Source organism: Haemaphysalis longicornis, unplaced genomic scaffold (assembly GCF_048455015.1).
Source record: "Haemaphysalis longicornis isolate Haplotype H1 unplaced genomic scaffold, Haemaphysalis longicornis Haplotype H1 scaffold_7, whole genome shotgun sequence".
Taxonomy (NCBI): domain Eukaryota; kingdom Metazoa; phylum Arthropoda; class Arachnida; order Ixodida; family Ixodidae; genus Haemaphysalis; species Haemaphysalis longicornis.
This window is the reverse complement of record NW_027526422.1, coordinates 92,625,038-92,648,175: the sequence shown is the minus strand read 5'-3', so window position 1 is coordinate 92,648,175 and position 23,138 is coordinate 92,625,038. Positions and strand designations below refer to the sequence as shown.

At 48.9% G+C, this 23,138-nt stretch overlaps 1 protein-coding gene across 1 annotated transcript in view; it reads left to right on the top strand.

Annotated features, from left to right (window-relative positions):
* Positions 1–13,255: 13,255 nt before the first annotated feature.
* The window catches only part of LOC144146101 (uncharacterized), a 281,191-nt gene continuing 271,308 nt past the window's right edge, over positions 13,256–23,138 (top strand). Inside the window, exon 1 of the mRNA XM_077678046.1 lies at positions 13,256–13,657. Within this exon, the coding sequence (XP_077534172.1) occupies positions 13,556–13,657 (102 nt within the window). The 5' untranslated portion in view covers positions 13,256–13,555. The remainder of the gene's footprint in view (positions 13,658–23,138) is intronic.

The window sequence follows — 23,138 nt, the reverse complement described above, 5'->3', positions numbered from 1 at the left end:
CGACAATGAAGATGGCTGGTGTACAAGGTCAAGTAATGACTACGCATGATTAGAAACGAGGTGTAAAAATTTGATTTCGGCCAGAAACGTAACAGTGCGTTGTAAAGGAATCATGGGATCATTCGCTAATAAGATGATGATGATGGTGGCCAAATGTGTACTCGCAGTAAATGGATGGACCTGTTGTAAATGCAGTGTACAGCGGCAGTGCTGTGCGGTGGTCCCTTTCCGTGCTCCTTGTTTTCGGGTGACGACGCAATTGTAAATATCCGCACTGTGCCCATGATTTGCCTCTTTGAAACAAATTGCCGTGTAATTATTGTTCTTGTAATCAGTCTGGTCAAGAACTTGCTTCCAAGCCACGCTGTGAAGGTGGTTGGATAGCAAAGCTGTAAACAATTGCCCATGCGATGTCGCTTGAATTCACACACGTGGCTCTACAAAGAGTGAAACGAGAGATTCTGCCAGCCGTTATTTGGAATTCGTGGGGACGGCGTCCAGAACGCAGCATCCTCGGCCACGGCCGGGCGAGAGCGGCGGACGTCGCCGCTGTAGCCCCGCCCTGAGTCGGGAGAAAGAAAACGGAGACGGGCGTCTTTCTAAGAGTGAGACAGAAGAACCTAGCCATCCTGATGTGCCTGCTCGGGGCTACACCACGGCGCTACACAAGCGAAGACAGCGAAACAATTCGGTATGTCAGCTTAGTGATTCCAAGTTAAACTGATTTAAACTAGTTGGTTTAGTAAGTTTGAGAATTGCGAGAAAGCGGAGGGAACTTTTATAATAGCAATTGATCAGGACCAGTAACTCCTTTCGCCTTTTGTAATACCTCTTAAAACTCAACCGAATCGGTGTTTACCAATTTAGAAAACTCAATCCCATTCGTGGCTTGCAGTGCGCAAAGGTGTATGTAGTCTCTACATTTTGTTCTCCCGCCCTTCAAACCAATCCTTAACGTATCTTTGCCGTACGACCGCCTAATTCCGTCAGGCCCGGGAAACCCAGGAGGCGCTGTCAAACACGTTAATCAAGCAGTGCGAAGACAGCGCGCAATGGACAAGAAGCTGCGCCGAAACAGGCCCAAAACAACTGTCGCTAAAGAAGACGGCAAAACCGTACCTCCGACGCGCCCGCTGGTGAGAGGCACCTCCGCGCGGGGAACCCTGGGTAACTTCGTCGCGCCATCTACAGTGTGCTCCTGGAGTGGAACCCGCCCTACCACAGGCGCCTCCGCCGCGTTGGGAGTTTATTGTCCCGCACGCCGCGAAAGAACCGTTGTCTGGTCGAGGTACAAAGTTTTGCTTTAAAAGTATAATCCCATATAAATGATCTTGTATACCCATATTGGGTCTCATCCGCGAGCAAATATGCTCCATAAACACTTTTCACCTCTGTCATGGTCCATGGTAGATTATAAAACGTCCCTGACGTAAAGTGTCTTCTATTAGCACTCCTAATTGTCTGGGGCCTGGTTGTTAAATGTTCAAAAGCAAAGCGCAGTACTGTCAAGTTAAATTGCGGACCTGTGCGCTGTGCTGTTGAAGCGCTCCGCTCAGCGGCATGTTCGAAATGGCAAAAATGTGGCATGTGGCCCCGCAAAAGTTGTAGCGTTATCTTATGGGATTATCTAATGTGTCACCATAGTCTCATACCCAAAAATCGAAAAATGCTTGCCTCTCTCTTATATTAGAGTGTTCGCATTGGCTGCGGTAGGCGTGAATTTGTGTGTCTTTGTGGAGCCTGGAACCCGTCGATTCACTGCGTACACGTGCATAATCTCTCCCCGCCTGGCCCTTGGACTTAACTGCGAAGGCAATGTTTGGGAAGCTAACCCGTTTTCATGGAAAATTGCGTGCTTCAAGGGGCTAATCGAATTTTTTTTTTGGTGGGGGGGGGGGGAAAGGGGGGGGTTTGCACTTGCACGTCCACACAAATGTGCTTTCTGTTCAATTACCACTGCTGATTAGTTGTTGCCGAGAGACGAGAGACCTCACTGGAGTTCAATCATTACACAAGGTCATCAAATCATTTTTAGTAAACAGGGAGCAATCGTTTTCCTTCTTTCCCATCCTAACTGGAGAAAGTGCCACAGTAAACAAATTTACTGGCAAACAATTCTGGTCCTAAACACTAGCGAGTATCCGGTGTCTATGTTTTTTATATTTGTGTATGGCAGCAACTTCATATACAGTCTTAGGAGGCCATAGATACAAATAAGACAACAGATGGCTGATTCTTTTAAATCCTCTGCCTTTTCAGTTACCATGGAAAATAAATACCTTGTGAGGTTGTGGTACTTTTACTTTCTTTACATTTTTTTTATTCTTCGCGACCTGTTTGTCCTCTCACTACTCTGTATTAGTTCCCAGTTGTGTTAGGTTACTCAATGTTTATTATTATACCCGTATTGCAGACAACGACGACACCTTGAATTTGTTGTAACATTTGTTGTACAGTGCAAAAAAATTCCCCGCATTTCCCCGAGGGGAAGAATGTGAAAGTGCGAATGCACGAGTTGAATTTGCGCGGTTCGGTAATGTTCGCGAAAGAGAGATCACACACACACACACACACACACAACTACAAAGAAAGAAAGATGCATTTATTCACAGAACCTATTTGTGTTGTCGTTGTACTTGATTGCTAGAGCGGATCTCAGCTTTGAAATTTCGTGTCAGTACTCCTTTAAGCGAATGCATTAGCCCTTCTCACGCCCGATTCCTGGCCAATCCCCCACGTGGGTATGTGCCATGTCAGCGGCCAGGCAGCGCGCGCCCATCTCCCCCCGTTGCCAAGGAAGACGAGGAGATTCCTGGCCAATCCCCCACGTGGGTATGTGCCATGTCAGCGGCCAGGCAGCGCGCGCCCATCTCCCCCCGTTGCCAAAGAAGACGAGGAGCGCGCGCACCCGCAGCTGTTGCTATGCGGACGGCGGCGGAATGCGGACGGCGGCGGACGCTTCAGGCTCGCTTAAGAAGTGCATTCGCACTTTAAAAAATTTCTTCATTTATGAGATATGTTTCTTTTATGTGGCGTGACAAGATGCTGAACACATGTGTGAAAGTAATAACCGTCAGTAAACAGTAGTTTAAATCACAATTTCACAGTTTAAAGGTTTATTTTTTTCTTTCAAAAGCTTCCAGTTACCAAGTTGGGAATGATATATTCAATGAACGCTCTCACAAATGCATGAAAGCAGTAAAATAGTGCTCATATGCCTGTTGCCGTGAGCAGCGCTTTCCAGCCGTTCAAACTACCCGCTCAAACAAGTGGCCGCGAAACTGAAACCAAAGGTTAGCAGTTCTTCGCCTAGCCGCTGGGTGTGCTACCGCCAATTCCGCCACAAGGTTCTATGGGAGCGTAATCTCGTATTAGTATTTATTTCTCTATGCTGTAGCAGCAAACGAGTTGCGGACAACAGCACAACCAGCAACGCGCAGCGTTTCTCACCCGCGGAAATAAGCGACTCGCACGCACTCTTCTGTCCTACAACTTATGTTAGCCGCTTGAGGAAGCGTCTGGGAGGGGGGGGGGGGGGGGGATATTCGCCTAAAACGTATACGCAAATGCTACTGTCAAAGTTTCTAAATGAACCAGGTCAAATATCTCCACGAACACATCAAGAAGGCAACCATCATTTTTTTACCGTAATGGCATATCTGAAAGTGTATACGCGATGTTTAGGTGTTCCCGGTTCATATAGGCTGCCCATATTCTGCAGCAAGAAGGCGTCGTGGGCGTGTTTTGACCTCAATTAACCTTACCCTCATGAACGTACATTCTTCTACCCACGTTCAAATGATGTTGCGAGACTTCCTCCTACGATGCGCGCTGATTCACTACAACTATTGAGCGTCTAAAAGAGTCTGATAATGGGACCTCAGCATCGACCGATAGTCATTTCAAAGCCTCATAGCAGTGCCAATCTGTGGAACGTTCGAGAGTATTCTCGTTTGCAAAAAAGCCACCCTGCTGCGTGAGCGCCATCAGCTACCCTATTTTCGTTAAGTGACGTCGCAGAAGTTTCCCGTATCAATAGAAAACTCATATCATCGGAGACAGCATTCAATTTTCGTTCCTGGTAATTTCGGTATGTAGGATTCTAATAAACGTAAAATACAAGTAGAGTAAATGAGAATGACATTTTAGGCACAAAGAAAGCGATTGCCGTACCCAATGCGGAGTGGGAGGAACGCCTGAACGAAACAAAAAAAAATGAATACGGTGTGTCATCATAGTAAACAGAAGGTCACAGCCGGCAACGCTCGTACATGGGTTATTTTGTGAGCGCACGCTTTTCCTTGAATCGTCTTCTGATCCGAACCACGACCTCCAGAATCTGGAGGTCGTGGGTTCGGATCCCACCCGGCGGGCATTTTTCCACCACTTTCTTTCTGACTCAAAAAATTCTTCATTTCTTTCTATGACGTAACGCATTCCCCCTTTAGCTTTCCGAGATTTTCTTGACTGCCAACCCTTATCCTTAATTCAATGAGCCCCTCATTTCCCATTTCTGATTAGCTACATGCATAGCGAGGGCCTCTGTTCTGGCAGTCTTGAAGCCAAAGGTAGCTTAAGAGGGTTCAACGCTGGTCGACCACTCTCGACATGTCGTAGACTCTCGAGTCACGGCCCGGGGGTTAAAAGAAGGTCCCCTTCACCCCGAGTAGTCCGAGTGGCGCTGGCTACCACCCCCCAGGGCAGGAAGCAAAAAATACCTCAACCTAAATACCCGATAAACTGGTGGGGAAACAGCCCCGCCGGTAGCGTAGTGGTTATCGCACCAGACCGGTTATGGAGGTCGTGGGTTCGGATCCCACCCGGCGGGCATTTTTCCACCACTTTCTTTTTGACTAAAAAAATTCTTCATTTCTTTCTATGACGTAACGCATTCCCCCTTAGCTTTCCGAGGTTTTCTTAACTGCCAACCCTTATTCTATATATATATATATATATATATATATATATATATATATTTGTGTGTGTGTGTTTATTTATTTATAAATATAAATGTGCCACTGAGGTGTAACTTCTGCACGTTAACCCCCCCAGCCGCGTCTTTTTTTTTATCCTCCAGTTTCGCCTGGAGCCGTATTGTCAGTGGCTATCGATAGTATTGATACCAGAAAAAACCGATTTCATTGTTCCTGGGCACACATTCCAAACCCATTCATTTTATGCGAAACGGTATATTCGCAAATGTGTGAGGGATCGTTGTTTGTTCAACTGCTCATGGTCCATTTAAGGACTCCATTTTAGAGGGGAAGAATGCGTCATTGTAGTAGTCTGTTTTAGATAAAGCTTACTCTCCTACAGGCGCCTACTTGCAAGCCTTGTCTCAAGCCGGTTGCCACGCCGCGCTCGCGAGAACACTGATTGACTGCAGCCATGCAGTCTGTAAAATCAAAAAAAAAAATGTGACGCGAGCGTCGACCGACCTGCTTGTTTATAAGTGTCAAGCAACGGGACGGGACACACGTTCGCAAGCAGCACACAGCAGTACTAGCGCCATTTACTACGCTGTTCTCTTAAAGTGACGCACTACTGCCATGTTTTTTATCTGGCTGTATTTACCGCCCGAAAGGAGTAGAGTGCGCATGAAACACGTGCCTTCATTTTTTTCTGGAGACAAATAATATCAAACACGAATCAACGAAATAAGCACGAGCTTGCACTGGTTCCACATCTTCGGCGTACCATCCATGCTGACGTCACAGAATATATGCTGACGGAGCATCTGTGCTGACGTTAGGAAGCACCGGCACGCAAGTTGATTAAGCTCTTAAAATGAGTATTCAAATGTTCATTGCCCAAGCCCCACAAAGCCGGGTTTGTATGCGCCCCAGACAATTTTCAGAATTTGTACTCCGAGCTAAAACGTTCTCGGTCACTTTTTCGGTCACTTTCGATTTCAGAGAACTCATTTCCAAGTACTCCTACGTGCCCCGCAAGCCACCGTTATTTCACCGTGAACGCAAGGACGGCTGTATACCCAGCAGCAACAGCCTAACAGCTGACTTTGAATCGCTGTATGTTCCCGCGTGCTGTGCTTTAGATGGGGACAGCTCACCCCGCGCAATAGCTTCTGGTAGATAGAACCAGAGCCTTTACCCTGGGGGGCGATGAAATACTCAGGTCAGGTACCACGAAGACCACTGGAGGTGCCCCTATTGTCGCATATACAAATCCATCGGGGTATATGTGCCTCCAACGATCGTATGCGAGTATTGCGCAAGAACGGCTGACATGGTCGTTTGGTGTTCCTTCGTCAGCGGCAACCAACCAGATCTTTCATGAGTCATTTTTCTATTATTTTTAGTCCTGCCGTCTCGACGGTTGCTTACGGACGTAGTGCATTTCGGCTAAATCAATTCTGAATTTGCATAACTGAGCTTTTAACGATCAACGATCAACGATCGTAAATTCTCCCCGGCTGTTGTGTCACCTATTGCAAGGAAAAAAATCCCAGGCCATCTCCACTAGCGGGGAACCTAGACAGGGGCACAGCATTCAATGTATTATAGTATTCAAAGATTGTAAGTCCCTCTTTTGCCACGCGGCGCGCTCATTGGTCTCCGGAAAAGGGCCGGTGGGAGGAGCAATCACGCGATTGCTGAGGCGGTGGCGCCCTCCCTTGCGTTGAACCGGATTTAAGCTGTCTCCATGCCCCATCTGCCCCAGTTTGTGGTAGTGGAAGGGGTCAACACTAGCGCAGTGCACTGCCCGCGCCTCGCCCTGGGGGCTCGTCTGCCTTCAAGAAAATTTATTAATCGCCGTTACACAGACCCGCTGTGCTAAATACTACACAGGTCGCCTAAACCACACACACTGCATGTATCACTTCACTTACTACACCACTCACTACACACACAGTTCACTCCACAGTTCTCCATAGTTCACTAGTACACACACTATTAGAAGCACAATTACTCTGAAAGATCACTGTAGATCACATCCTCGAAAGTTCACGACAATATGCCAAGATCAATACAACAGTCAATAGGGTATAATAGACACTTCTATTTGTTTGTTTACCACACGGATAAACCGAGTGGACCACCGCTGAAGGAACTGCTCTTCCCCCAGCGCGGCGAGCTCAGCCTCCAGATGATCGAATAGACGCGAGCGCATTTTCCGAAGCATTCGAAACATGTACTTTTGCGGCCGCGCTCTGAGAGCCGCAAAGCCGCGCCTTTTCCAGATGATCTGGGCACCAACGCACAGTAAAAACAGAACAAATGCGTCGCGCGACTTTGTGCGTGCGTGGAGTTTGTGTCCAAACATCCGAGCTAACAATTTCCAGTAGGTCTTTGCAACCTTGCAATCGAAAATCGCGTGCTGCAGGGTTTCACGCTACCCGCACTGTGGGCACCTGTTGGAGGGTGCCACACCCCATTTTGCGATGCGGTCTGCCGTGGGCAGGACCCCCCAGCCGCGTTTCCAGCTGAAATCTCTGACGTCGGCCGATAAAAATGAGGCCGTCAGCTGCTTCCACCTTACCGCCCTGCTCTTTCGGAGCTGGCCCTGAGTGAGCTGCGTCACTGCGAGGGTTTCGCAAATTTTACTCGGCGGTGTGTTGAAGACGTCAATGTCAGGGAGTTGCGTTCTCAAATTTCTGAACGACTTTATGACGTGCTTATAAAACGGGGGTGGCTGCTCGGCTGAGGGTCCTACCCGCACACCATCGAAAAACAATGCTCGGTCAGTGCCAAGGACGAACTCACAGAGCTTTCGCCCCGGGTATTCCTCATCACTAGCTAGGTTGAGCAAGTTCCTTATTGCGAGGAGACTACTCATTGTTTCTAAACAGGGGATACTGAAACCGCCCATGCTGCTTGGAAGTTGCAAGCAAGTGCGGGCCACTTTTTCAGTTTTCCCACCCCAGAAAAAGGAGCCGAGCATAGTTCCCAGTTTCCTGAGTACATGCCGTGGTGGCCGCGCCACCCTCGCTACGTAGTAGTAGGCTGCCGACACACAGGCTTTTATCCCATAGCTGCGCTCCTGCAAACAAAGGTCGAAGGATGCAGCTACTGCTAGCCGCGCCTCCGCCTTTCCTTTCAACTGCCTCCATGTCTCATTCGCCACTTCGCCCGACGCGCGAAAGACAACCCACAACACTTTCACTCGGGCAACCCATTCAATGCCGCCAGGCAGGTCCGACGCGAACGCGCCAAAGCGGAGCGCCTTGCTTTTCCCCCTGTTCAGCTGGGCACCAGACAGCTCGCTGTACTCTGTGAAAAGCCGTAAAAACGCTGCGTAACTGTCTTCGTCTCTTAAGAACAGGGAAACGTCGTCCGCGTACGCCGAGACCTTGACCTGGCCCTGGCCAGGCAACGGGAAGCCGCGTATCGCAGGGGAGTCAATTATTCGACGCAAAAGCGGATCAAGGCATAGGGCGAAGAGGAGGGGCGACAGCGGGCAACCCTGTCTTATTCCACGAGTTACGGGGAAGGGTTCAGTGAGCTGCCCGTTCACAAAAAGCTGCGATGTCACGTCCGTGTACAGTGCCCCCAACCTTGCCACGCAGTCCCGAGGAAAGCCGAAGTTTTCCAGGACGGCGAGCAAGTACTGGTGCTCGACCCGATCGAAGGCTTTCGCCTGATCGACCGAGACAAAACACCCGGAGATGCCCGTCCGCGTGGCGAAGGTGAAAAGGTCTCTAGTTAGTGTCACCGCCGAGAAATAGTGCGGCCGGGGACGCTGCACGTCTGCGCTAAGCTAACTATTTCCGGGAGCGCCATGCCGATGCGTTTAACAAGCACAGACGCTACTAACTTGTAGTCCGCATTCAGCAGAGTTATCGGCCGGTAGGCATGCGGTTCTGAAGGATCACCGCCGGGCTTAGCTATTAGAACTACCCTCCCCGCGCGAAACGAGTCGGGTTTCCTTCCTTCGGCCAAGAATGCGTTCACCATTCCTAGCATCTGCTCTTTGAGGACCGGGAAAAACACTTTGTAAAACCCCGCCGGGATTCCGTCAGGACCAGGAGCGGAGGAGTCACGCATATCTTTCAGTACTTTCCATAGCTCCTCCGCCGTGACAGGGGCACAGAGACGCTCGTGCCAGTGGCTAGGGACGCTGGGCAGTGCCCCGCAAAAGTTCCGTACGTGATTTTTGAAGCTGTTCTCATCAAGGTAAGCCTTCTCTGAACTGAAAAATTCTTGGAAGTACTGGGCAAACGTCCTGCAGATATGCTCATTATTCGTACTCCGTTCACCATTCGGTGATTGTACGTATGGTACTTGAACACGCGATGCCGGATCTATTGAGCCTGCTTTAACGTGCCTTAAGACAGACGGATCTGAAACTGGGCGCCCCAAAATGAATGCTTTGCTTGCTGCGCGTGACGATTGCCGCAAAAGGCGCTCGTATCGCGCTTTTAGCAGATCCAGGTAGTCTCGCATAGCAACCGTTACAGTATCCGCGCTCTTAACTATTCGTAAGCTCCTGAGGGTTTCGTTTAGATCACGCGTGATACGAACCTTGCGCTCACGCCCTGCTTGGGTAAGAAGTGTACGCCATCCAGCTTTCAAGCAGTCCCAGTCGGCTTCCCCTTGATGCGTGTCCCTTTCCTCCACTAGAGAAGCCCTAATTCCTGCCACGCTAACGGCATCAGTAAGCAAGCATTGATCCATTCGCCACAAATTGGGGTTAGGATCACCTGTATGGGATTTTAGTTTCACCGAAACTGGCACGTGATCTGAAATTCTGGGCACCTCCTCTGGGAAGGACAACACTTCGCAACTCTCTACCAAGCCACTTAACTCGGGCGGAAAAAGAAATTTGTCTAAACGACTGGCCGATCGACCCCCAGACCATGTTGCAACAAACACGTCTCCGTATAGATGAACCCACGCATCGCAGAGGCGAAACTGATCCATCAGGTCGCGCAACGCGCTCGCACCTCTATACGGCCTTCCTCGGCCTGGCCCTCTAACGTCTCGCTCGGGGTCAACAACACAGTTAAAATCGCCCACTTGAAAAGTTGGGTAGGCATCCAACAAAAACATGTCTAGCGAACGAAAGAAACTGGCGGAAAGATGGCGCGGTGCAGGCGCATACAAATTAACTGCCCTCACCCGGCGTGAGAACAGGTAAAAATCAATGGCAATTACCCGGCCGTCAAAGCCAAAAGTTACATGTGCTTTATCGCGAAGGTAAGCACTCAAAAAGACAACACCAACGCCTGAGGCCATAGAGTCGTTTAGCGAAACAGACCGAAAATCTAAAGGGGCTTCGCCCCTAAAAACAGCTTTGGATCCGCCTCGGGCACTCGCGAACGTGAAATATGTGCCGATCAGCACTCACACTCGCTCGTTTTTTTTTGTATACAAATGGCCGAAGCAAGAAGATCGTGCTTGGTTTATTTCCTCTTTTAGACGCTTCGATATCGTCATACTGCGTGAACATAATGTGAAGCTAATGAACGTAATGTAAAAGTGTAAGTAATGCATACGGTACAATTAAGAAAAGCCCATCTGTTGCAACCCGAAAGCCGCAGTTGCGCAGGGTGTTGTGAGACTCAGCACATGTTACCCCCGCCCTCCGATAACATGTTTGGTCGCGGCAGAGTACAATGGCAAAAAATAAGTCGTTCGTGTGAGCGATTGACCTGAAAGCACCTGACATTTAGCACCCCATGACATCTGCTGCATCCCTCTCCGAGAAGTCACATCGCGGCAGGTGGAGAATTGAGTCTCGCTTTTTCATGCGAATAGATATCATAGCTTCCCGGGAAACAGTTACTCCCTCCCGACGATTGTATCAAGTTAATTAGATGAAGCATTCATGACCTAACCTGCTCATTTTCGTTCTAGAACATGTGGGTCCGCCCACAGGTGTCCGTTTGTCTGCGCGAACACTCCTTACCCCATTAACCATGATTATAATAGCGCATGTGCAGTTTAGCAAGAGCTAAGGGATGTCATGGCTCCGCTGCGTTTATCAGTTTCTAGAAAGGTAGCGGCAGCCAGCCGTACTGTCCTCACGACGGCGCGCGTTTTCCGATGCGATGTGTTCCTTCTTGCCGTAACTGTCACCTGCCTCCTGCTTCTCCCCGTGGCTTTTCGCAGTGACGTTTTCGAGTCCTGGCGTCGAGCAATCATGGAGAAAACTTCACTGAATGCAAGCCTTGCTATCCCAAGCTCGTTGGAGTTAAGTTCTCCAAAGCCCAGTTCTTCAAAGACCTTCTCCACCGACTACAGTAGCGTTGGCCTGAGTATCGCCGAAGGAAGTGACACCAAGGAAAGTGTGTTCCCATCCAGTGCCAGTGACTTAAGCTCTAAAAACGAGCAATATTCACGTATGACCCCTTACAAGGTGGATACCGCAGAGCAAGGTGGTGTACAACGTTATTCCGCAGCGTCAAGTGACATTAAGCCTACTTCTGCAGATTTAGCTTCTGAAAAGCCAGCACACCTCAACTTAACTTCCAACATGTCAACAACTGTCGCTCCTACAGCCATCTCCACGAATCCGACTGCCAGCAGCACGACCATGAAAGCACATGGTTGGAAAGTCAAACGCTCCTGCGCCTCCAGGCTTCGAGTGCTGTATTACGTTCACACCGCCCCTGACCACGCGGATCGTCGTGATTTGCTTCGCAGCACCATAGGCAAAGAAGAGGTTGCAGCGTTCGTTAACTCATCCTTGGTGTTCTTCGTGGGAAAAACACCTGATCAAAAACTGCGCGAGAAAGTGCACCAAGAAGCCGAGAGATATGGTGATTTGGTGAAGCTGGATTTCATCGACACCTACCGAAATCTAACGCACAAGTTCATCGGCGCGACGAAGTGGCTCACGGCCAACGACTGCCTGAACTCTCCGGACCGTGTGGTGGTGAAACTGGACGACGACGTTATAGTTAATGTGTATCTATTAACGTCCTACGTCCAATATATGTTAGCTCTCGACCCCTTGGTGTCACCGAGTATCCACTGCTACACTTTCATGCGTGCAAGACCCATTCGTCAGAGGAATTCCAAATGGTTTGTTTCCAGGCGGGAGTACAGGTTTTTCAGGTACCCTCCTTACTGCGCAGGTGCGGCGTTTATGATGCATGCGCCGGTTTTAGCTTTGCTCGGGCGGGCAGTCCAGAAGGTGCCCTTCTTCTCGGTGGACGATGTGTACGCAACGGGATTGGTTGCACGCTCCGCTAAAGTTGGCTTAATTAGCATAAATCACCATTACTACATAGCACCCACAGAGAATACGGTAACCATTGGTAAAAATACGCTTTTCCTTCACATGGGCCAGCAGCCGGTTCTTTTTAAGAGAGCAGATAAACTTTGGGAGAGCATTATGATGCATAATCAGATTCTCCGATAAAGGAAGCTCGGGCGCCATTTAGTCCTTATTTAGCGGCGGGAGCACTCGCATATGTACCTAGTTTTTAAAAACGAATACTTGTGTTTGTGTTTTGGCAAGTGTTCTACAGGAAAAAAATACAGTGCTTGTGCGGCTTGTGCGTGTAGTTTGAACTTTATAACAAAAGAACACGACTGATATTTTTTATTAAAATTGTTGTGCGCGCAGTTTTGACCTTTTCGTCAGGCATATTATAGCCGCCTCGACAACGCTGACGTTTGATCATCACCGCTGAAACTTCATGCTTTCAAAACATGTGTATGTTCTGCGTGCACCCATTTTGCTTGTAAGACAGAGCTTTGCTGGGTCAGTGTGGGTCAGAGATTAAGCCTCCGGCTTATTCTCCATTGAAACACAGTAATTGCCACACGAAAAAAAAAAGAAATGACTTACACAGCAAGGGAACACGGACAGGTGCTATCGCCGCGCGTGTAAAATTCACCGCTACATAGGAACTCATTCAGCAACATACGCGTTTAATTTTGCTAGATTACTGTACTCATCCTCTGTAGCGTTCAATTTTTTCCCCAGTGAAAATGAAAGCACACACCAGCCACAAACCTATGGCGAAGTCATATTTCTTAGCACAAACCTCTTTATTTCCTCCTTCGATTTTCTGCGGTCTGGCGGGCGTAGTCAGATCGTATACTGCTCATGCGCACGATTTGTTCCCAGTCTTCATTCTTCCAGCGACTGGCTAACTTCGGACCTAGTCAACTTCTGTTCGTGAATTGAAATGCGCTCTATCTCTCTCATTCACTTTTCGGTGCTTCGATAACTCTGTTGTGTTGTATAGCGTTGTTGTATGCGCGCGTGCATGCACGCAATCATGCATGCATGGGTGCGTGCGTGCGTGCAACGTCGTTCATTAAAAAAAGGCAGGTGCGCTTGTTAGAAGCCTGAGTTCCCTTCCAGTCATTCTTAGAAAGCATGTATCGCGCATGCTTAGGTATAAACGGTGTTGCGACCAAAGAACGCCTAATATTTTATAGCTGAAACCAATAATTCTTTATACAAAGTACACAAAACCCAACTTTCTAGCACTCTTTTCGTTTGCCTCCGGCGTTACACTCCCGATCAAAGTCACGGGGTCCCGTTTGGAGCGGCACTATCTACGCGCCTCTGGTATGTTGTACACGAGCCATTGCTGGCCCCATCCAGATCCCCTTCGCGACTTGGATTCCATGTGATGCTGTGCTATCGGGGGGAGCTTGTATTGTTATTTGCGACTGGTTCGGTGCTCATGGAATCGTCGGGGCACGATGGCGAGTGGCCCTGTCTTCTGCAGCCGGTAAGTGCTTATTCGCAATTATGAAATCTCGTATTGTGTGTGTTTGTGGTTACACGCTAGTAGTACTCCTCTGACGTCTGGTACATCTCGTACCGTTGAGGTTCAACCACGAGACCCATCGCACCCTGTTTCCATCCTCCCACGCCAGCGTCGCGAGCCAAAACCGTGCAGTGGTTCCACTTCCTGTACGCCATGATGTGCCGTTGTTCGAGTTGACTTAGAGGAATTGAAGTCAAGAGTACCCTTCACAACGCCGTGGCCCATTCATACGGGAGGTATTCGCGAACGGCAGACAGGAATCAAGCTCCAGAACATGTTTCTAGTAAAAAGATGTCATCGCGCGTCTTGCTGTTTGTCTCCAGGCGCAATCACGGTCAATCGTAGGTAATAGGGTTCCCTAACACCTTCGTGGTCGGAGCTTGATCATCTGTTAACCGAACATAATTACTGCTTTGCGGCTTCATAATATAGTGAAAATTACGAAAACTCATCCGTTTATTTGACTTTTTGCGTGATCGACATTTCTAAATTGGCATGAATGGTCCTGCAAGAAGGTGCAGTGCGTTGTTTGCTAGTCGCCGGGGTATTTTATTTTGTGCGTGATTGTATCGAAATTGATTTTCGCAAACAGCTGGAATAAAAGGCGATGTTCAGCGGTGTCTCGTCGAACGGGGACAATGGGTGGAAGCCTGCACCAAGAATATTTTAAATTAAAATCTTGTCTGTCCGCTTTTGACGTTGCTAAAAGACTAGCATCAACAGAATGAATAATAATACGCAGTTTTCTTACTTATCAAAACAAGCTGTCTCTATCCACCATTCATCACTGTGATCTATTACGGCCACCTCAGTTTGCGTTTTTTGTCATGTCTGCACCGCAATTCCGCTAAATGGGGTATTGTCAGAGGCTATAGTTAGGATTTGCCACAGGAAGACTGTGTGGTAACCCTTCTAAGCACACATCAAGAAAGCATTTACTTTAAGCAGCGTGATATATATGAATGTTACAGCGCAGTCAAGTGTTCCTGATGACGAGGTATTTCACATATCTGATCCCAAGAATGCCTTCCGCCCATAGCCTTTTCTCGGGAAACATCACTTCTTGTTTAATGCCTGTTTAATGCCTGTTGCTAAGCCACTGAGGCGTACACGCTGAATACTTGCAGCTGTGCAGCCTCCCAAAATTACAATAATGTGACCGAAGGGTTGAACGACTCCGTGTCGGTGCCTTATAACAGTATTATTAAGCCGCGGAAGGGATCATAGTACTCAGATAGCAGACCGCGCGTCATTTGCTATGCTATTCTCTTGTGATGCACTCTCAGCAGTGGAACTGCCATGGCTTTATTTGCCGCGTTAAGTGTTCAAATGCGCGCAGAAGAGAGCCACCCTATCTTTTTTTTTTTTGTATGTGTGTCAGCTGTCAGCAGCCAAAGACAAAATGTAAGATCTAAGGAGGAGAAAATGAGATGGTCGCAGCTTGAAGCGTATAGGAACAAGCTCAATCACAGAAGTGCGACCCAAAAAAAAAAAAGATCGGTCGCCATCCCGCCCTGCGAAAGTGGATGTCCAGCACAGCAGTTGTGAACCACTACAAATGGTGATGGAGGAGGGTACGAACTATTGCTCGTAGTCTCGGCGGGCTCATCTGATGCGCTCGGCTAGTGTCACTAGATGAGGGTACAGAGTATCGGCACTCTTTTCTAAGATCGTTCCGTGCCGCCGCCATGATAATTGGTCAGATTGCATTGCGTGAGATTTGCTTACACTGCGATGGTTCACGGGCACCGTCATTTTCTTGTTTATGGGTGTTATTCAGTAAAGTGCGGTAGGCTTAGCTTGGCCTCCCTGCTCTGCGCCTGCTCGTGACTGACGTCGTTCCGAATGGGAATCGAAGATAACGCGTGGAACAGCATTTCGGCCGCAGAGGTGTGTTCAAAGATGCCGTTTTGCTGCATCTTCGGTAGTTTTGTTAGCAAACGATCCGGTCGACGTTAAGGGTGACGCCGTAGGTGCGGCAATCTCGCAACACGGATGAACGGCAAAATGGCCGCCGTTGCGGACTTGCGTGCCAGAGTAGCGGAGCCTGACGCATGCGCGCGGCGTCTTGGGCAGGAAGTCATCTATTTAGTGACACTAGTCCTGCCTGGCCTTCAAAGATAATCTGCCAGCATAATCTTTCCCAGGAACACATGGGGGGTGGAATCCCATTGTTTACACGCGCCTTATCATCCATAACGCGGTTTTGATGCATGTTTTTGGCTTCTTTAAACGACTTCTGAGCTCTATGCTGTATGACTGATTAGCCTGCCGCATGCGCTCGGTGTCTGAGGCAAGGGCGCCTTGGTCTTTTTGCTCACGGAGATCGTTTTTGCCCATCATCATCATCAGCAGCAGCAACCTAGTCAGGTCCATTGCAGGACGAAAGCGTCTCCCACTGACGTCCACCCGCTCCTGTCCTGCGCTGCTCGGGTCCACTGTTGACCCCCGATTTTTCTTTATTCCATCCCTCCATCGGGTTAATAGCCTTCCTCTTCTTCTAGACCCATCTCACCGTATCCACTCTGTTACCCCAATTTTCCACCGGTGTTCAGTTCGTCTCACTACATGGCCAGCCCAAGTCCATGTCTTTCTTTTTTAAAACTATGATATCTTTGACTCTAGTTTGTTTTCTGATCCAGGTAGCTCGTTTCCTGTCCGTGAGTGTTACTCCTAGCATAATTTGTTCTCTGGCCTGTTGAGCCGAACTAAGTCTGCTTTCTAGTTGTTTAGTAGGGCGCCAAGTTTCAGATACATTAGTCATAACAAGCAGAATGCACTGGCTGTAGATTTTTTGAGTGGTGACAGAGGTAGGCTACTTTTCCTTATTTTGGAGTGCTTCCCGGGTGCTCCCCAACCCATACCTATTCTGCGCCGGATTTCTCTCTCGTGGTTGGAGTCAGCACTAACCGGCTGTCCAAAGTAGTTATACTCTTTTACTTCTTGCGTTCCGTTTCATAAGCTGAAGAGGACGTTTTTGGCATGAGTATTTCTCATCGCTTTAGATGTATTCCTATTTATTTTTAGCCCCACGGTCATGCTTTCTGATAGTAGTTCCTCAAGCGTTGTTTGCAGGTGTTCTGCAACGTCACTCAGCAAGACTGTTGTCCGCAAACCTCAAATGGCTGAAGTATTCCCCCGTTTATCCCTAATCCTATTTTTTACCCCTCAAACTTTGTAAATATTCCCTCTAGACATGCTGTGAATAGTTTTGGTGGTATTTCTCTGTCTTACTCCCTTTCGGATTGGGAATTTTTCGCTTTTCTTGTGTAGGATTTTCCTGCCCGTGCGTTTTTTCACACGGCGATGAAACCGTCGAGGGGTAGAGCTTTGCTCTCAAAGGACCGAGGAAGTAAAGTCTTGGAAGAACTTAACAGCAGACGATGCTCGCACATGCAAGTTTTCTTCTTCTGCCGGTGGCCTGCCCCCGCTTGAGCGTGTTATCAAAATCCGTTTTAACGTGTTATGAAGATCAATATATGGAATTCTGAACCATTCACCGCCGCCGCTGCGGCACAGATTAAATGCGATCAATATTCACGCAGCTATGCCATACCAAAAAAGCCCATATTTACGCGCTCCTTTACTGTCCCGACATTGAAAGACGTTGAAGCGCAGGCTCGTAACGGTGACGGGCCTTTGTATCGCCTCCGTAAGGCCATGTTCTTACTACGAACGCAAAAGCCATATCGTGATCTATGGACGTAAAAAACGGCGTGTCACGCAGTTCGGTTGGCTGAGACGTGAAACGACGTCATTCTTTAAAGTTATTACCACAGTTGCGGCAACAGTCTGAACCCGGCCGAACCCTTCTGTAATCGTCAATAGCAGTATAGTCAGCAAACATCAATGCCTTTCCGGTTGATCGAGGTTGAGGACCCGGTGCGTTGCAGCAACGTTTGGCACAGCTTTCTGTACGCTGGTTAATAGCGGTAGCAGTACTGGAAGATTTTATACTATAACAAGGCATGAGTTCAATAAGGTTGCATTTTTGCCCTATACACAATGGAGGGATAGTTCTAAAATAATGACTGGATGATCTCGGAGAGCGGGGCACAGGCTAGCCACACCGACCATCTTCATCGTAGTCACTTCATCCTCGAAAGTGCACGAACCACAAAAGTATGCTTTGACGATGCTCCCCTTCGAAGCAGCCCTGTTTCCCTACTAGGAAAGACGTGGTGAAAGGCCAGATGGGCAAACTTGGGATAGACTAATTCTTCCCTTCTTAGGTAAGTGCAACGACAAATCTGAGGTCGATGCGGACCCGAGCCGGACCAGGCGTTGTAGGCCACATCTGATAGAAAGGAATACGACCTGTGGTGGACTACTGAGTAGCGTCCGTTCCCAAGATATCTATTTCACGTCTATTTTATCGTGAGCTTGTAGCACTTACGACGCCTCTGCATAATGACATGCACACAAATCGACAATTAACCTGCCTTGCTTGTGCTGGGTCACACCCGGGTAGTCTCCGTTCGGTCGGGAGGCACTCACTGGAAATGTACCTTAAAGCGCTGGGCTTTAAGGTTAACGGAAACGTGAGCTGGACAGCAGCAGAGGTTAGTAAACGAAGGTTAGAATGTTGGCGGGAGAAGAGCTGAGAACAATCTGGGAAGACATGCGAACAAACAGACTAGCACAAAAATTCCATAAAGTTACTTTTTTAAATGCAGAGCATTTCAGTAGCTCACGATGTCACCCGCGTTGACGTCCGTAGGCGTCCGTAGTCGTAGTCCGCACCCCTCCCCCTACACTATATAAAACAAATGCTATCCGGCGCCTGGTTTCGATCCCTCGACCCTGCGGGCGGAACGCAATGTACATGGCGCTCTACCCACTGCGCCACAAAGCCGACACAGAATGGGAGGCTACGAACGCGCCTTATATCCTTGACTCATTCAAATTACTGCTGACGAGCGCTCTCTCGTCAGCAGTTGTCACAAGTGCAACAACATTAACGTAACGCAAACTACTTAACGTCGTGCGCCCCCGGAAATGCTCTGCATTTGATCGTGCCCCTCGCGAGGGGGATGTTTCACTGCGTCGCCATGCGAACAGTTTGCCATTATAGTTTCCGCCCGCTCCGGTCGGTGTCGCCCCGGTTCAAACCACGGCAGGGGAGCTGCGCGGGCGTTCGTTGATCGGCGAGCGTTCCGGCGTGGTGGTTTTATTTTTTTTTTTGACGAGATGATTGTACAGTGGTGTTACGACTAAGGTCGCTGTGCTACGCCACCCCATTACAAAGGGGAAGCCACTAATCCTCATCACCACTTTGACACAGGTGTGAAATGAACAAAACTGAGCATTCCGCTTCTCGTGTCCAAAAAAAAATAACTATGCAAACCAACTAACACGGCAAAACTGGTACAGTACATGCGACAGCATGGAACCCCAGATTGGCCTGGAGCTTCTTCGCTGGCTTATTGACCCGGAAAATAGCAAAACCACTCAAAAGCACAACCTGAGCATCTTACTGCACCGATTCGAAGGGGCGGACGATGACCTAATAGAAACACTGCGGGACGAACGCCAAAGAGGAGCTTAAAACATACACGGGCAAGGAGAATGAACTCATGGACGGTCCCATAACGGTGGGAGAAGTACGAGGTGCCATTTAGGACCTCCGGACCATATCTTTTCCGGGCTCATACGGCATAACGAACAAGATGCTGCGCAACCTAGACGACGTCCCTACCGAGGCCTTGACCCGATACATGAACGTGTGCTGGGAACGAGGTCAAATTCCGGGGCACTGAAACACAGCCAAGGTGGTGATGATCCCGAAGTCCGGTAAAAAGTTGCAGATAGAGAACCTTAGACCCATATCGCTTACGTCATGCGTAGGTAAAATAATGGAACATGTCATGTTGAAAAGGCTTAATAGATACGCAGAAGAAGAAGGGCTTTTTCCCGAAACGATGATAGGTTTTCGCCCAAGATTGTCGACGCACGATGTCATGCTCAGGCTTAAGCACAATATCATTGCACAATTGTTCCCCTTTAGATACTAGGGCAATTTTGGGCCTCGACCTAACTAAGGCCTCGACAAGGTAAAACACTCGGCTATCTCAGAGAAGATGGACAAACTGGGAATAGGCTGCAAGACGTATGAATACGTCAGGAACTTTCTTACGGATTTAACGGCTGCACTTACCACAGGGGAGGGGGGCGGGGGGGGGGAGGGGGGGGGCTTAAATTGGCCACTTTGGAGCTCGGGAGCAGAGGTACGCCTCAGGGGTCTGTCCTCTCGCCCTTCCTTTTCAACGTGGCCATCATGGGTCTTCCAGAAATCCTAAACGACATAGAGGGACTACATCACAGCCTGTGCGCCGGTGATGTCCCGCTCTGGGTGGCCGGGGGTAGCGAAAGGCATGTACAGGACACCCTACAACGGGGGATTGAGGCTGTAGAGGGGTCTGTAGGACCGAGAGGCTTCAGTTGCTCCCCACAAAAATCGGAGCTGCTAATATACCGTCCGACTAGCAGAGGTCGGAAAACCGACTCGACCACTCCAAACATTTACCTTTTTGCAGGTGGTACGCAGCGTATCCCGACAGTACAGGGAATCAGGGTCCTGGGCCTCAGAATTCAGGCCAATGGGCACAACATAGAAACCATACGCGCACTGGGAAAAAGTGTCCATCAAACAATTCGGCTCATTTCGCGCATCGCAAACAGGCACCACGGAATGAAAGAGCATAATTTAATGAGATTGGTAGAAGCTATCGTTTTCAGTAGGATCACATATGCTACCTCTTAATCGAACCTAAAGCGGAATGAGAACAAAATAAACGCTATGATAAGGAGAGCGCACAAACAAACCCTCTGTGTACCTGTAACTGCATCGAACGAATGCTTTGAAGCGCTGGGCCTCCATAACACCCGTAGTGAGCTCATAGAAGCCCAGCTAACCACCCAAAAGGATCGGCTTTCTAAGAGTCAGAGAGGGAGGAAAATACTAGATTCTCTTAACAAAAACCACAGAGATGTGCAAAGCGCAAAAGTCGAAATACCAGCGGAGATAGGAACCCACACACATATCCCTCCACTCCCTAAGAACACACATCCGGTACATAAAGAGGAGCGCCGACAGGCCCGAGCCAGGGCCCTGCACAAAAGATACGCGAAATCCGAGGACGTGATGCACGTGGACGCCACCGAATATACCAGCCGCGACTCTATGGCCTTAGCGGTAGTGAATCGACAGGGAGATTGCATCACCTCCGGCTCGGTCTGGACGACAGAACCAGAGGTTGGTGAAGAGGTGGCCATTGCCCTGGCAATGGTCGCGTCCTCCAAAACCAAAGTTACAGTAATCGACTCCAAGTCGGCCATACTAAACTACGCGAGGGGCTGCATCTCGCCCGAGGCGTTTCGAATTCTAAAATCCGGCTTCACTATGGAGCGAGACGGCAGAATACAGCTGATATGGGCACCGGCCCAGGCTGGCCTGGCCGGGAAGAAGTGTGCGAGGTTTCATTGACCGAGCCGATGTCGAAACTCCTGACACAAACGCTCACTGAATACGACGGTCAGGAAGGTACAGGCTGGTGTTCTACAGAGACATAGTTGACCACTATAGACTAGAAAGCGCAAAATACCCAGCCCCAGACAAGACACTGAGCAAATGGCAGTCAGTTGCGTGGCGACGGCTGCAGACAGATTATTTCCCCAATCTAGTGGCTTGCAGCCGATGTTACCCAGGGCTCTATTCCGATAAATGCAAGGCGTGCGATGCAGGTCTGACCTACATCATATGGTATGGTCTTGGCCTCTCCGGAGAAATGACCCGCAAAGCAGTAAGGCAGGACCTCCTGCACTCAGCCTAAGTTCGAAGGAGCAGTGGGAGACCGCGCTACTCAGCTACGACCCGGGTATCCAGAAACGACTCGTCCAGATGGCCACGACCACCGTAAGGGACCAAGGACTCCTGACCCACGGTTAAGCGACACATCTGGGCAAACAAAGAGTTGTCCCACTACCACCACCACCACTGAGATTTAGTCAACTGATTTAATGGTGTCGTATAAGGAAAGGAGCCGAATTCTGTTCACTCCTTAGAAAAATGAGCACAGTCCAGTAAGGGTGTTTGAGGTTCTCTTCGATGGTGCCTGGACACATGTACGCTTTAAGGGGAAAGTTTTTTATGAAGGAGAAATAGGGGGAAGGTGTTCAGCGCTGGAGATAAGCTTCAGAAATATTCTGCCGCTTGGTTGGAGAATAGGGGATTCATATGTTTCCCGTGAGTGCCGCGTTAAGATAAGTTTTGGATTTGTAGTAATTGAGGAGTTACACTAGAAGCGATGTTGATCGAAAAAGGACTGAAAATGTAACCAGTGGAGGCCAGCACTGGTTCGCTATGCAGGCGGTCTCGTGTCCATGGACCGAGTCCGTTCGAACAGGTACAGTAATTCCTCGTTAGTTTAAACTCTATATCTCGAAATATCGGTTAGGTCGAAACTTTTTCTCGTCATGCATTAACCTCCCATGTATTCTATGTATTTGCGCCCCTTTATCTCGAAACGTTTCTTCGGGTAACCACCGATAGCTCGAAGCGTGGACAGAGAGGACAAAAGGCAAAGTCCGCCTGGGGCAGCTTATAAGGTCTCCGTTCGAACGCTTAGCTCCCACTACGCGCTGTACGAGGTCGTGAACAGCAAATTTACGCGGAGTAAGCACTGTAAACGGCCGATGTCCCCGCCACCGGAATGCTGGCCGACGCCCACATCGTTGAGATAGCTGTGGACGACTCAGATTCTCGTGAAGACAACGAGAGCCTTGTGAAGCAAAAAAAAAATGCTGCACCTGCTTCGCAACAAGGTATATTGTAGCAGTGGATACCAACAATTGATGCGATCCGATGAGCAGTTCGAGAAGGCCTTATGGGGCCAGTTGCAAACGCGCCAAGAGGGCGAGTATCACGCAGTTATTTTTTGTGCAATAATAAAAATTTGTTCTTCCTGCGAATTACTTTTCCTTTATTACGGGTGCTTCCCTGTGCGCTGGAGCTTTTGTTACCAGCAGTAGCTCGTCTATCATGGACCTGGCCACAAATTTCCGGCATTTCGCTTAACCTGAAACTCCGCTTGTCTCTAAATTCACCGCGGATTTTGCTACTTAAAGGTAATGAGGGATTCCTGTATTTTGTTACGAAACTAACCCGTTACACAAGTGACCACCGCCCGGTCGTCCTTTGATGGCTAGATCAGCACCCCCACAGTTCTGTTGGCAACAAAAATTTAACTGCACATGTCCTCACAAGTAAGATTAAAAGAAAAATCGCAATCTTTATACTGTGGTCTCTCTACCTCACAGTATGCATAACCCTAGCATTGCATAAGGCAGGCATTCATGCACACTGCGAGGAACCACCGTGGGTTCGAGCTAGTTGAGCCCGCTCACGATACTGAAACGCCGTCGCGCCAACACAACACCGCCT